The sequence below is a fragment of the Aricia agestis genome, chromosome 14 (assembly GCF_905147365.1).
Source record: "Aricia agestis chromosome 14, ilAriAges1.1, whole genome shotgun sequence".
Taxonomy (NCBI): Eukaryota; Metazoa; Arthropoda; class Insecta; order Lepidoptera; family Lycaenidae; genus Aricia; species Aricia agestis.
Genome location: NC_056419.1, coordinates 2,323,768 through 2,338,677, shown reverse-complemented (window position 1 = coordinate 2,338,677; position 14,910 = coordinate 2,323,768). Strand labels below are relative to the sequence as shown.

The following is a 14,910-nucleotide window of genomic DNA, read 5'->3' as shown; positions in this document are numbered from 1 at the left end:
TAGTAATTGACGCCCCCACTTTTCGTTCTCAAACTTTTCCATTATTTGATTCAGTATATGAAGCTCTAACGCTTGTGCCAGATATTAGACTTGACATTGGCATTCAAAAAACAGATACATATTTTGCTAACAATATATTTAAGTACATCACGAATAACAATTGGCAGGGTTACCACCACATGTATACAGATGCATCTAAGGATACTACAGATAGTTGTGTTGGAGTTGGTGTCTACCATTTACAATATAATATTGTACAAAAAGTAAAGTTTCCGCCTGAAACATCTGTTTTTACAGGAGAGTGTTACGGCCTTTTTAAGGCTGTTGAGTATATTTTACTTGGCAGGCTTAAAGAGACTCTAATATTCACAGATTCTTTAAGCTCTCTACAATCCCTGATTAAATTTCCTTTTAAATCAAAAAATTGTTATCCAATTATTGTTCAAGTTAGAAACCTTCTATATCAATGTAAACTTCAAGGCTTTTCAATAACATTTATATGGATACCGAGCCATTGCGGTATTGTTGGCAATGAAATTGCCGACAAATTGGCAAAAGAGGCTGTTTTCAGTGGTGATTTGTTCCCTTTTAATAATTATGCGCATGATTTGGCTGCTCTGGCACGGAGTTCCCTATTGAAATCTTGGAATAAGTCGTGGGCCTTGAGTAGTCAAACAAAAGCTATACAGTATCGTAAAATTCAACCAGAGATCCCTACTAAGCCCTGGTTTTCTAAAATATTCCTCTCTAAAAATATAACAACATCAATTATTCGGATGAGACTGGGTCATATGTGCATTCCAACGCATCTTAGGAGAATTGGCGTTAAAGATGATGATTTATGTGACTGTGGAGAAGTAGGTGACTTAAACCACATTATCCTATCGTGTTCCCTCCATGATCATTCCCAACTGTATAATAAACTGTCTTTAATCCCTATTCCATTTCCTACTTCTGTAAATATACTACTTGCTTCCAATGATAAATATGTATATAATTGTATATCTAATTACTTATCATTAAATAATATTAATATTTAGAATAAGTTATATGTCATTTAGTTTATTGTAGAATTTAATTATTTACCACACTGTTTTAATTAACTTTCTTCCAAATTCCGTTTCCTTTTATTCCTTCCGCCGTTCCTTACCTTTTTACCCTGTCTGTGGCACAATACGCATCCTTTGTGTCAAGTTGCCAAAATAGAAGAAAAAAAAAAAAAAAAAAAAAAAAAACTTTGTAATTTATTCGGTATATAAGTTTAATATTATTAAAATAGAAATTTAGAACGATGAATGTCGAAAGAACGTTCCAATTTAACTCTACACAACATACTCCGAAGAATAAACGCACAAGGCAACTACTCACAAGAGAAGATACTTTGAACATTTCGCCAATTCTCAACGAAACATCCATATTTAAAACATTGAATGATACAAGTTTGAGACAAGTTTTAGATGAGTCGTCAATCCTGTTGGGTAAGGGCAACGCTGGAGACGGGCTAACCGAAGCCTTTTTTGAGATTATACAGTCGAGCCGCCCAAGTCACGTACTGGATACGTTAGCGAGGTTAGCCCAAGTCTGCTGTGACTCATTAGAGCTCGTTGATCCCTGGAACCGGTACAGCGCGCAAAATTATTGGCTAGCGGAGGAAGCCAATACGTGGAAACTGCTACATTGTCTATATAGCGACTCTATCTCGGAGCACCCCTCTGCAATCGAGGATGTGATTTTAGCGCCAACATTATCACAGCAAGTTTTGGTCGACGGCTTATTTCAGTGTGATTCCGAGTTGCGTTTGCTACAACTTCTAGTTGATTGGCTCGAAGCAACGGCAGCCTATCAGGAGGAGGCTACTAAAACGGCTGCCCCAGTTATTGGAAACAATATACAGTGGGAAAATACACTTCACCAGTTACTATTTGGAGCCAGTTTGTTTAATAAGGATTCTAATAAAGCAATGATAACTTGTATGGACCCGGATGCCCCGAGGAGACAAAATAAGTCTATTCATTCAAATGATCAAAAAGATGACAATGATCTGTGCAAAAGGATATTTACCGAGGTTAGATGTGGCAAATTCAAGGAAGCTATTTCACTGTGCATTAATGCTGGTCAGGCGTGGCGCGGGGCTGCACTACAAGGTTGGAGGCTCCTACATTATACTCCTAACGAGGAGGTCAATGGAGCCTTAGAAGTTTCTGGAAATTCCTCCCGAGACTTATGGAAATGGTGTGCCCTAGGTATTGCTAATAACCCAGCAGAGAATGTTTATTACAGAGCAACCATAGGAGTATTATGTGGGCACTTGGCAAGTGCTCTTCCAGCATGTCAGGGAAATTGGGAAGACCTACTCTGGGCCCATTTGAGAGTTCAAATAGAGACAAGGGTTGATAAATTCCTACATGAACATCATCTCACCGCTGAGGCTAACACCACATCTGCTGAAGTTCTGGAGTTATTACAAAGTGAACTACATGTGGATGAACTGTCACTACAAAATGTTTTCAGTGCTGTTAAAGCTCTGATGGATGGAAAGAGAGAATCAAACTATCAAACCTGTCAGAGGCATTTGATGCTGGGTAATGTGAGAAGTGTAATGCAAGCTTCGCTGCAATGGTTACACAATTCAGAAGAAGGTTTCATAAGATTCCTGGCACATTTAACTCTTGTCTTGAGACAGATGGGCAAAGACCCTCAACATGACGTTGGAGATCAGATTCTGGAAAAATATGTTACACAACTCATCTCTGGATTGTCTGAAGGATCCTGCGAATGGCCTGAGTTGATAGCTTATTATACATCCACAGTACCAGCTGCTAAGCAAACAGAGCTGTATGCAGAATTAATGGACAAAACCATAAAGCGTGACCACAAAGAAGGTGTTGTTAAAGCCGGAGTCATTGCTGGTATTGATGTCGCAGCTTCAGCCCGAATTGCTATTAAAAAAGCTATAACTGATATCCAAGAAGGTTATGGGAATATAGACAACAGTTGCACCCGTACTACAGCAGTTGAGAAAGATAAGTCAATGATTGCTAAAGGAATAGCATCTTTGGAATGGTTAGCCTTAATAAAGAACCAACTCCAAGAAGCATTGTGGCTAAACAATGATATGGTGAGAATGTTAATCTTGATTGGTAACACTGAAGCTGCAATGTCTTGTATCAAAAACATTAGGAACTTGTTTCCTAATTTCCTCAATGATATTCCAACCAGCACTTCTGAAGTTCGAGAGCATTTATGTTTGAAGTCATATTTGGAGGCACTGGAAGCTTTTGCATCCTGGTATAGACATTTCATCAGTGGTCAGCCCAAGGATGTGGAACCTTTACCCCCAGGAGCTTCATTTTCAGATAAAGTACACCATGAGCAGAGAACTGCACAAGTAGAACAACAGAAGGCTCACTGGAAGAATGCCATTCTTCACCAATCACGCCATACCAAGAGCCTATTATACAATGTCCTGTTATTCCCAGGAGGATGGCTGCAAGACGAAAGTGATAGCTCATCATCACAAAACTTTTCAACTGACGAAAAAGAGGAAAGATTAAAGCAGTTGGAATCTCTAAGAAGACTTTGCATTCCTGAAGTTACAGTTCTAATTTTAAAAATCTTGCAAAGTAATGATGATATTGATAACCATAGGGAAGCATTAAAGATAAGCCATTACCTTGCTGCCGAAAATAGGGGGTTGTATAATGTATTTACTAAAAATAAACTCCTGGAGGTATTGGACCGAATCAAGGAATCATCTCTTCTACTTCTGGAGAAGGGTGTTGATATGTTTGGAAGTGAAATGAATGAAGATTAATAATTCTTTTAATAAACAGTTTGTATTTACATTTTCTTTTTATTAAAATATATCAACATCTATAAAAATAAGTTTATGCCTGTGCAATTGTAACGGGGTTGAGGTTTATAAGTTCATTGCTGCTTTCTGCTAACTCTGCAATAGATACCCTGCCTCTCTGTTTAATAAATTTAGCAACATCTTCTAATTCCTTCTGTGAAATATAAATGAATTTCCCTCTGTCATCTATCACACCGGTAAGGTCTCCTGAAGCTTGTAACTCTGAAATTCTGTCAATCACAGCTTGTGTTTTCATTTTAAAGTGTGCTGCTAAATCCTCAAGTATTACAACTTTTTGCTCCTGAAAAAAAAACGATAATATAATAAAACCACTACTATAATCGGTGAAACATGGCGATAGCGGTCATTGACTCCCTGTCAAAAACTTGTAATTTACTATATAAACTGCGATTGACAATGGAGTGTCGGATGTTGTCAATTGTTGCTTTGTACAGAAAATGACAAGTTTTTGACAGGGAGTCAATGACTGCTACCGCCATGTTTCGCCGAGTACAGTTTAAGCTTTATCATCTGATGACAATAAAATTTATAGTTTTTAGATATTATTTTATGTGTCATAACTCACAAATAGACATTATTATGTACAAGATACATCATACAGCTAGTTTCAATTTAAATATATTGATAAATCACCTTTATGTAGTTGATGAAGTTTTTCAACTGGTTATCTTGGTCCTCCTGTTCGTTTTCATCAAAGCCTTCCCCTTCAACAGTAAAAGCTGCTTTCAAGGCTTCATACTCTTCTTGTTCGCGTCTTTTCTTCTCTTCTTCGGCCTTTTTAGCCAATTCTTCTGTTTTTCTTTCTTCCTCCTAGTTATAAAAAATAAAAACGCAATTAAAATTTTCTGTACCTCTGTTTCAGTTTTTTTTTATTTACGACAAAATCTTAATGCACTATATAACTATAGTTATTTAACATAGCACTGAATTACGGCTGACCCCATGTTAGGCGTGCACACTGCACATTCCTCAGGCATATGATCAACGAGACGCGAGTGCGCTGCAAAAGCATCACGATTCACGCTGTTCTATAGCTAAAACGCCCGATGAACGCGCACGCCTAATGTGGGGTCAGCCTAATAATTAAAATGTTAGCTAGTACAATAACTTAAAGGTTCTAAACAAAAGAAACTATATACCTCTCTCTTTTCCTCAATCTTCCTTCTCTCTTCCTCCTGTTCCTCCTCTCGTTTCTTCTTTATTTCACGAAGTTGTACCTCCGCTTCTCTGGCTTTCTGTTTCTCCATCTTTGCCTCTAGTTTTGCTCTTTTCTGAAATTAGTAATATGGTTACATGTTATATTATAGAGTTTAAAACACATGTGAAAAGAAAACTGGACTTGTTAGTTGTTCATATTCAAAGCTGGCTAACAAAGAACAGAAAAACATAACATGAAAAAAGAGAAAATTTATAACTGATTTAATGCCTTACTAAAGTTACTTAAAGTAGAAAGAAAAAATAAAAGATTAATTATAATCCTAGGCATTTCTTTTATCTGTTCTGTAATTGTAAGTCGGTCATAACTCATAGATAATATAAAATCGGTGTCACTTAACATTTACAAAGGAAAACATAATAAATACATAAATGGTTAAAGCATAGATTACTAAATAGTGAATATTATAAAGTTACTGTGTAAGACTGTATGTTATAGTTCATACCTTAGCTCCCATTTTGTCATCAAATTCCACTTTCTGGTTGTCCTGGACTTCTTCATCCTCAATATCATCAGCAGCGCCCGGTTCTTCCTCTATTAAAGCAGCTTGATGTCTTGCCGCTGTTTAATTATGATTGAATTAATAATTAAAAAGTGAGTTTTTGGTCATTTAAGTATATTACGTTGAGTTGGCCATTTCTTTTTAGGGTTCTGCACCCAAAAGGTAAAAACGGGACCCTATTACTGAAACTTCAATGTTTGTCAGTCTGTCTATCCAGGCTGTAACTCAATAACTGCTTTACAAAAATGTTATTTTTTTTTCTTTTAACCAAATTGTTTGGCAACTTAAAATAAAAACAGAAGCACCACCACAAAAGCAAAGGATAAAATAAGTAATCACCATTAGCTCTCATCCGAGCTCGTTGATTTCGCACAGCGGCCACTCTCCCTGGCCCTCCATCTCTCTGAGCTACGGCCCTAGGCCTGCCTCCTGTAATAAACATTAAATATACTATGAAGATTGGTCACAACTGGATTAAGAACTACCTTAACCCAGCAATCCCCAAGCGGCAGCCGGCTGCCGCATAACAATTGAAAATCTATTGTGTCTGCTATGCCCACAATGGAGGTGTCAAATAAAAAGCTCTTTAATTGCACATAATTCAAAAATAACAATAAACTATAATAATTGCAATAGGAACTGGATAAGAAGAATAATTTAATTTATGCCTAAATAAAGTGCCAGTAATTGAGCTATCATAACAGATGTGTTTTATTTTCTTAATATTAATGAATGGGCAAGGAATGTTTATAGTTTATTTATCAGGTCACTCACCTTGTGGTTTAACTTGTGACACTCTCAGGAAGGCAATAGATAGAATAATTATCACAATAGCACTTATTATTGCAGCAATAATGAAGGGATCCATATTTTTGTAATGTCTTCTGTTTATAAAAATAAGGGTGTAATTGTTTGTTTTTAAGAAAAGGTTTGGTATAATTATTACTTTTTAAGTTAAATTATCGATAAAATTCATTTTATTCGTTCGTAAAATTTGTATTTTAGGAAAACAACGTCATCACACGTAACACGCTCGATTCGAAAATCACATATCTGTCAAACTAAACATTTGACAAATGACAATTTGTAAAGTAAAAAAAACTCAAGTAAAAAAAAAAAAACAACTCACCTTTTTTTAAATTATACATGCAAGTTGCAAACAATAATTAATAATATATAATAAATACTGTCTGGCAACATCGTTGTGTCATCCCTTTTTTCTTAAAGGGCCCATTCACGGCAGGACTGCACGGCAGTCCTGCATTGAATGGGTTATGGGCCTTTTATAAGTGTTGACTTTTATAAGTGGACTCGGCATAATGGTCTCTACCAAATCAAAATACTGTGGCCGGTCCGCCATTTTATGTTCCGGTGCTCCGAGGTACATATACTGCCAAATTGTCGTATTATAGGGATGTCGAAATTGAAAGAAAATATCGATATATCGATACATCGATATTTGAAAAAATATCAATATCGGTCTCGATATATTGCGAAAAAAATAGGCACTTGAAATGTTCACAAAAACCTCAGTTGTATACATACTTTAATAATAATAATAATTGATGTAAACATTTCGTGCGCGAGTACAACTAGTATTTGTCCGATTTTTTGGTATTTTTTTGGCCGATATCAATAATGGCAACCTAAATAATAATTATTATTTAAGTTATTATATTATAATGAGTGTCATTATAATATTTTTTATATTATAATGACACTCCAACCTTTTTTATCACCAAAGAATGAAATTAAAAATATTGTATTTTTTATCTTATTACGACGTAACCATTATGCACATAGATTGGACGTCATAGTAAAAAATGATAGAAATTATGTATTCTATCCGAATATCGTACTTTTTCTTTCTGGCTGGCACTTTCATTTTTTGGTCCAAAATGAATGTAACGTGATTGATGTCCTTAAATAGTTTTATTAAAATTAAGGAGGCTCCTATGTAAAAAAAAACCATATTTGCCTATTTTGTCTCTATGTACTTTAATAAATAGAGACAAAATAGGCAAAAATGATTTTTTTATATAACATAAAAAAAATTGATATCAATATAATATATAATATAACAGGACGCTCACTTATAACATCTTAGTTTATCGATATCCTCGAGAAAAATCAACCGAGTGTCCCATCACTATAGACCGCCATGTTTAGTTCTAGGCAATATGGCGCCGGCCACACTTTTTTGTACTTATGTCGCTTCCATCTGATTCCTTATCATTGGTTCACACTCGGTGTTGCCGGCCGGAAACACCGAGTGTGAACCAATCAGTGAGGCCCATTCACGGCAGGACTGTCGTGCAGTCCTGCCGTGAATGGGCCTCTTTTGGTTGATTTGAAAGGGATGAGTGGATGACACTAGGATATGGCCCCTTTTTTATTTCTTCACTTTTATGCCAGACTGTAGAATGTCTCCTAAGTCCTAGCCGTACCTAAAAATGATAAAATACTAAAAACTTATGAAAGAGACATCAAACGAGTAATGTAATAAATAACAACAAAAAGAGAGACTTTGTTTTATTTTCCTTGTTTTTTTAAACTTCGACTTGCACCTACTTGACATTAGTGAGATGACGTGTGAGTATTGTCAAGTGTCAATGTCAGATTGGTCTCGTAAAACTGTGGATTTGCGGCTACATTTTTATAAAAATGAAGTATTTTAGTATGTATTCGTTACTTTTCCTAATTCTGCTAATAGATTTTAGTACAGCTTTGTACTTTCACATAGCAGAGGGCGAAAGAAAATGCTTCATCGAAGAAATTCCCGACGACACGACAGTACTGGGTAAGACATTAGACAAGGCAACTTGTTTGAGCCCTTACCACGGTCCACGGAAGAATATATTTTAATTTCACATAATATCCTTTCAGTGAACTACAAGGTTGAGCTGTTTGACCCCCGATCCGGGGGCTTCATGAAGTCGGCTCCCGGAATAGGGATGCATGTGGAGGTTCGGGATCCAAATGACAGAGTTGTGTTGTCCCGCGTCTACTCCTCTGAGGGAATGATCTCTTTCACTTCTACCACTCCCGGAGAGCACGTGATCTGTATGTACTCAAACAGTTCCTCCTGGTTCAGTGGATCACAGATAAGAGTAAGTAATAAAAATGTTTACTGCTCATGTTTATACTAAATGGTAATTTATTATATTTAGTAGTTGTATGAAATAATAAGAGCATATTATGTTGCTATATTTAAAAGAGCATTAAACCACAAATTAATTGGTTTTGTCTTCTGAGGCTATGTTTGAACAAGTGAATTTATGTTACATAGACACTATTTGGGTCAAACAATGATTATGAAGAACCTTAGTAAAGTAACAATCGAATTTTTAATCAAGTCACATTGTGAATTACTTTTTAAACACATTATACTATGCTAATAACCACCTTATTAGCATAATTATCTACATTCATATTTTAATGTTAAGTTTATTCTTTACAGAAAAGAACACTCATTGGCATTGAAAAGTTATTTAAAATATTTATTCTTATGTACAGGTTCATCTTGACATTCAAGTTGGCGAGCATGCAGTGGACTATGCTAATGTTGCACAGAAAGACAAGCTGTCAGAGCTACAACTGAGGATCAGACAGCTCTTGGATCAGGTCCACCAGATCACAAAGGAACAAAGTTACCAAAGGGTAATCTATACTAATATTATAAATGCGAAAGTATCTCTGTCTGTCTGTCTGTCTGTCTGTCTGTCTGTCTGTCTGTCTCGCTTTCACGCCAAAACTACTGAACCGATTGTAATGAAATTTTGTACACAGATAGCCTAAAGCCTGAGAAAGGACATAGGCTACTTTTTAAATGGAAAAGGGGGTTGTAAGGGGGTGAAAATGCGTAAATTTGGTCAAATTAAGTTAGTTCCAAAAACTCAAAATAGATGGCGCCAAGAGCCCCCTAGATCGCGCTATTGCTTGCTCATGCGTATTTCTATAAGAAGTGATACCATGTCAAGCAAGGTTTTTCGATTCTTTCGATTGTTATACACGTTCTATACTAATATTATAAATGCGAAAGTATCTCTGTCTGTCTGTCTGTCTGTCTCGCTTTCACGCCAAAACTACTGAACCGATTGTAATGAAATTTTGTTCACAGATAGTCTAAAGCCTGAGAAAGGACATATGCTACTTTTTAACTGAAAAAGGGGGTTGTCAGGGGGTGAAAATGCGTAAATTTGGTCAAATTAAGTTAGTTCCAAAAACTCAAAATAGATGGCGCCAAGAGTCCCCTAGATCGCGCTATTGCTTGCTCATGCGTATTTCTATAAGAGGTGGTACCATGTTAAGCTTGGTATTTCGATTCTTATACACGTTATTAACTAATAACTCACCTACCAACTTAGATATCAAATTCAAAAACAACAGCGCCAAAACTACTGAACCGATTGTAATGAAATTTTGTACACAGATAGTCTAAAGCCTGAGAAAGGACATAGGCTACTTCTTACTGGAAAAAGGGGTTGTAAGGGGGTGTTTATGCGTAAATTTGTTCAAATTAAGTTAGTTCCAAAAACTGGAACAGATGGCGCCAAGAGTCGCCTAGATCGCGCTATCGCTTGCTCATATGTATTTCTATAAGAGGTGGTACCATGTCGATTTAGGATTTCGATTCTTTCGATTGTTATACATGTTATTAAATAACTCACGTACCAACATAGAAATCAGAAACAACAGTCTACCAATAATAAATACTAAATAGTTTAATGGCCTATGGGTATTGGCTATTGGGCAAAGCTAAAGTTGTGTAATGCATTATGCAGCTAAGTTGTGTAAAGCTAAATAAGCTTTAAAAGGTATAAAAAAGTTTAATTAAAAAAAATCATATTATGTGCACACTACACGGCTGGGTATTTTGATTTAAGGGGTACCAGGGTTTTAAAAAGCTTTTGACACCAATTTTATTGACACCGCGCGCTATAAACTGAAGTCCACGCGGACGAAGTCGCGGGCAACAGCTAGTTTTTTTATAATTTACACAAACCAATTTGAGAGATAGATATAATAAGCTTATAAAGCATAAAACTCTAGTCTAGTTTGTAAATTGTAGTCTTATTTAACATGAAAAAGATATTGTTTTATTATTTTACAATTTAAAATTTTTCTAGCACCGAGAGGAAAGATTCAGACAGACGTCAGAAAGCACAAACCAGCGAGTCCTGTGGTGGAGTCTGCTGCAGACTGGGGTCCTTCTCGGCATTGGCTACTGGCAAATGCGTCACTTGAAGAGTTTCTTTGAGGCTAAGAAATTAGTGTAAACTTAGTTGTATAAATAAATAAGAATTTCGTAATTTTCTTTTAAATATAACAAATTATATAAATAAAATCTTTTATTATTATTGATCTGAATTAACAGTTGTAAATTATTGCTAGTACCTTTTATATTGCTTTTTTCATATACAAGAAATTGTGTTTGAACAATAAAATTTAAATACCTAAGCACCAGTCTTACTTCTTTTTTCTTTAGTTACAAACAAAATACATACTATACAATTGAATTCTTACACTTGCACAACATCACAAACAACTATTTTGATTATTTCTATTACTATCTCCTTTAATCCAGTTATAAATGAATGAAGAACAATCATAGTAACTTTATGTTTGCAATATTACTTATGCTTTTGCCTTTTTGGTGAAATTAGAGCCAGAAATTAGAGAAGAAGAAAACTTCAAGTATCTTTACACTTTATTTGAAACACATTATCCATGAACTTAATAAAATGTGAGGGATCAGGCTTAGGGAATGATGTAAGTAGACTAAAATCAACCATGTCCAATGTGCTTTCTAAAGTATCACATGTGCAGTAGTAAAGATGACCGTCCACTTGAAGTTGCTCGGCTAGCTCTTTTTTTTTTAGTTACAAACAAAATACATATTATACAATTGAATTCTTACACTTGCACAACATCACAAACAACTATTTTGATTATTTCTATTACTATCTCCTTTAATCCAGTTATAAATGAATGAAGAACAATCATAGTAACTTTATGTTTGCAATATTACTTATGCTTTTGCCTTTTTGGTGAAATTAGAGCTAGAAATTAGAGAAGAAGAAAACTTCAAGTATCTTTACACTTTATTTGAAACACATTATCCATGAACTTAATAAAATGTGAGGGATCAGGCTTAGGGAATGATGTAAGTAGACTAAAATCAACCATGTCCAATGTGCTTTCTAAAGTATCACATGTGCAGTAGTAAAGATGACCGTCCACTTGAAGTTGCTCGGCTAGCTCAAGCTGATGATTATCCATTAGATCTTCATTCACTACGACCAACAGAGGTTTGTTAGCGTCTAAAACCTCTAAACAGCTTCCAGCACCAGCGTGACTTATAACTAAATCGGCAGTTCTTATGTCATCTTCTATACTATCTTTGAATCTATAAAGGCACTGTTTTACACCTTCTAGCTCGTATGTCCCAGGCTCAATGTCACTATTACCGATTTGCATAGTTATTTCCTTGCACCCGAGCTTCTGTAAAGCTTTCAAAATTAGAGGAGATTGAATATATTCGCAGAGTAAGTCGAACCTTGTTGTGCCGACCGTGACGAAGATTTTCTGATATTGATGACCCATTTCTATAGGAATTATGGTACTTTTACATGTAAAAGATTAATAATACTTATAAAAATGTAACAACTATTAGATAAACAAATTATATTTTTAACAAAAAACCACTACGTCGGCAATCAGCTGTAGTTGACACTAATCACAGATTACTAGTATAGATTTGTAGACACTAATTCATTATTGACAGTTGAGAAAAAGATTTTTTAAATGCGTTATGGCAAAAAAAAACCATTGCCCATTGCATTTATTTATGCGCGCGTGGCGCTGTAAAAATTCCAAAGTCTAGATAAAGTCAATAGTAAAAACGGATAGAACTAAAAGTGGGAGGAATGATAAACGACGTATAATAGTCTGGCATAAAAGTGAAGAAATTAAAAAGTGGCAACATCGTAGTGTCATCCCTTTCAAATCAATCTAGAAAAAAGGGATGACACTACGATGTTGCCACTTTTTAATTTCTTTACTTTTATGTCAGACTATACTTACAAAGTACATGTAAGAACGTCCGTGGCCTGGCCTGGGGGCTGAGTAGACTTTTCACACTCGCAGAGGGTACAGATTCTATCCCGGGTGGAGGCGTGTACTAATGAGACATTTTCTGATCTCAATACGGACGCTCGTACGGTGAAGGAAACATCGTGAGGAAACCCGCACAGGGTTGGTACCAGACGTACTCTTAACTTCTTTACTCTGGACAAGACTGACTATGTTGCGAGAATGCCGTATTAACGGGCAACCATACGGACATTTAAATCTTGTCCCAGGCACTACAGTACTTGAAGAGTGGTTACTTTGCTCTGAAAGTAGCAGGGTGACCATATTTAAATTACAGATCCTGCCAAACTTTGGTCAAAAAACTGCCAAATCCTGCCAAAGCCTGCAGTAAAAAATGCCTTAATAGTGCCATCTTTATTTACTGTTGTTTTAAAGTAAGAAAAGTAAAAATACACATAATATAATATATTGCATTTTTTTATAAGAGTAAACATTCGCACCGTCTTCTTCCATTTCTTCATCTTTATACATAGATTTGTTCATGCGATTCAAAATTTATTTTGTAGGTTTAAAGGAAAATTTGCAATCACTATGCTCACCATTCATGCAAAATAGATGCAACATGTTTGTTTATAAAATTGGCCAAGTGCGAGTCGGGCTCGCTCACGAAGGGTTCCGTACCGTTACAGAGAGAAATCAGAAAGCACTTAGGCAAATTGTGTTTTTTATGGGATCAAATATTTATTTTATTATTAATAATAATAATTGGACGTAGTTAAATACAAAAATGCAGATCTGCGTATTTTTACATCTTCTACTTGTTTCCTTAATCTGTTTCAGTCCTCAAGTGACAGTTTTAGATATTTTATTTTGACATTACGTTCCAACCCACACTTTGTCAGATTAATGCAATATGCAAGTCATAAAAAATGTATTAATCCGCAAGAAACATTTTAATAAACAATATTATTTTATTTCACCGGGAAAACAATGGAATGTTTTGACAAAACTATAAAATGGTCTCTTTTCTTAAAAATAATGTTTCAATACGTTTGGAACATTTTATCAAAATTACAAAATATTCATTTTTCTTGAAAATAATGTTACAATTCTTTTGGAACGTTTACACAATATTGTGAAATAATGTTTTTTCTTGAAAACACTGTTCAAATACTTTAGGAACATTATAAAAAAAATATAAAATATTTATTTTTCTTAAAAATAATGTTTCTATGCTTTTTAATCTTTTTTAAGAATTAAAAATAATTGCAAAATTAATGTTCCAATGTTATAATATCGTTTTAAAAATACGAAAAAAAAACCTTGTTTCGTTAAAATTAAATAATGTTTCATTGGATGTTACGGTACCACGGTAGCCCGGACATTCAAATTTTCGTACGTTTTTTACAATTTGCCGGTCATTGTCAGGCTTTACATTGAACGAAATATGATTCGCGTGAATGTGTAATGTGTGTATGTATATTACTAATACTAAGTATTATTGTATAAAAATAATATTATAGTCTAAAATTATTCTAAACTAGCCACCCGCCCCGTCGTCGCACGGGTATAAAATATATATAAATATATGAAAAATTATTAAAATCGATAGCCTATGATCCTTCACGAGGTCTACTTCTTATCTGTGCCAAATACCATAAAAATTGCTCCAGTAGTTCGCGAGATAAGCCCTTTCAAATAAATTCCCCCGTTTTTTCAACATTCTCCTATTAGTCTTAGGGCCTGTTTCACCACTTTCTGACAAGGGCGTCGCCAGCCGATGGCGCAGGGGGGGGGGGGGCAAGTTGACTTTACCTACTACAGTCTACAATTCATACTTTACTCACTCTCTATAAATGAGAAAAGTAGGTATGAATTGTAGGTAAAGTCGACAGCACATGTGCCCCCCCCTTGGCGACGCCCTTGCTTTCTGATAAAGTGCCTTATAGGCTATTCACAACTTTTTTGACAGATTCTCCATTATACTTGATCTGTCAAGTTAATCGGTGGATAGCCTTATCAGGAAGTGGTGAAACAGGCCCTAAGCGTAATAAAACATAGCCTTCCTCAATAAATGGGCCTCAAGTTAGCCCTTTCAAATAATTTTCCCCGTTTTTTCACATTTTACTCTATTTCTTCTCTCCTATTAGTCTTAGCGTGATAAAATATAGCCATAGCCTTCCTCGATAAATGGGCTATCTAACACTGAAGGAATCATCAAAA

The 14,910-nt window shown here is 35.3% G+C and overlaps 4 protein-coding genes across 4 annotated transcripts; 2 read left to right on the top strand and 2 right to left on the bottom strand.

Moving 5' to 3' along the window:
* The first annotated feature begins 1,238 nt into the window (after window positions 1-1,238).
* On the top strand, window positions 1,239-3,843 carry LOC121733555 (nuclear pore complex protein Nup107). The gene has a single exon (XM_042123839.1). It carries the CDS (start codon window positions 1,292-1,294, stop codon window positions 3,812-3,814), a length of 2,523 nt encoding a protein of 840 aa, XP_041979773.1. The 5' UTR covers window positions 1,239-1,291; the 3' UTR covers window positions 3,815-3,843.
* Window positions 3,844-3,863: 20 nt separating this feature from the next.
* On the bottom strand, window positions 3,864-6,628 carry LOC121733556 (DDRGK domain-containing protein 1). The gene is made up of 6 exons (XM_042123840.1): window positions 6,365-6,628; window positions 5,932-6,022; window positions 5,536-5,651; window positions 5,014-5,145; window positions 4,508-4,684; window positions 3,864-4,154 (listed from the first exon to the last, which is right to left on the bottom strand). The coding sequence occupies exons 1-6, from the start codon at window positions 6,458-6,460 to the stop codon at window positions 3,888-3,890; spliced, it is 879 nt and encodes a 292-aa protein (XP_041979774.1). The 5' UTR covers window positions 6,461-6,628; the 3' UTR covers window positions 3,864-3,887.
* Window positions 6,629-8,196: 1,568 nt separating this feature from the next.
* On the top strand, window positions 8,197-10,873 carry LOC121733557 (transmembrane emp24 domain-containing protein eca). Its single transcript, XM_042123842.1, has 4 exons — window positions 8,197-8,392; window positions 8,479-8,702; window positions 9,109-9,252; window positions 10,722-10,873. Exons 1-4 carry the CDS (start codon window positions 8,257-8,259, stop codon window positions 10,869-10,871), a joined length of 654 nt encoding a protein of 217 aa, XP_041979776.1. The 5' UTR covers window positions 8,197-8,256; the 3' UTR covers window positions 10,872-10,873.
* Window positions 10,874-11,476: 603 nt separating this feature from the next.
* On the bottom strand, window positions 11,477-12,281 carry LOC121733558 (UDP-N-acetylglucosamine transferase subunit ALG13 homolog). The gene has a single exon (XM_042123843.1). The coding sequence runs from the start codon at window positions 12,196-12,198 to the stop codon at window positions 11,680-11,682; it is 519 nt and encodes a 172-aa protein (XP_041979777.1). The 5' UTR covers window positions 12,199-12,281; the 3' UTR covers window positions 11,477-11,679.
* Between the last annotated feature and the right edge of the window lie 2,629 nt (window positions 12,282-14,910).

Excerpts from the sequence above, each read along its gene's own strand:
- LOC121733555 (XM_042123839.1), top strand. The coding sequence starts at position 1,292 with ATGAATGTCGAAAGAACGTTCCAATTTAACTCTACACAACATACTCCG.
- LOC121733558 (XM_042123843.1), bottom strand. The coding sequence starts at position 12,198 with ATGGGTCATCAATATCAGAAAATCTTCGTCACGGTCGGCACAACAAGG.
- LOC121733557 (XM_042123842.1), top strand. The coding sequence starts at position 8,257 with ATGAAGTATTTTAGTATGTATTCGTTACTTTTCCTAATTCTGCTAATA. Across the intron at positions 8,703-9,108 it reads TCAGTGGATCACAGATAAGA|GTTCATCTTGACATTCAAGT; the intron begins GTAAGTAATAAA and ends TCTTATGTACAG. Across the intron at positions 9,253-10,721 it reads AGGAACAAAGTTACCAAAGG|CACCGAGAGGAAAGATTCAG; the intron begins GTAATCTATACT and ends AAATTTTTCTAG.
- LOC121733556 (XM_042123840.1), bottom strand. The coding sequence starts at position 6,460 with ATGGATCCCTTCATTATTGCTGCAATAATAAGTGCTATTGTGATAATT. Across the intron at positions 6,023-6,364 it reads CACAAGTTAAACCACAAGGT|GGAGGCAGGCCTAGGGCCGT; the intron begins GAGTGACCTGAT and ends ATGTTTATTACA. Across the intron at positions 4,685-5,013 it reads AGATTGAGGAAAAGAGAGAG|GAGGAAGAAAGAAAAACAGA; the intron begins GTATATAGTTTC and ends TTTTATAACTAG.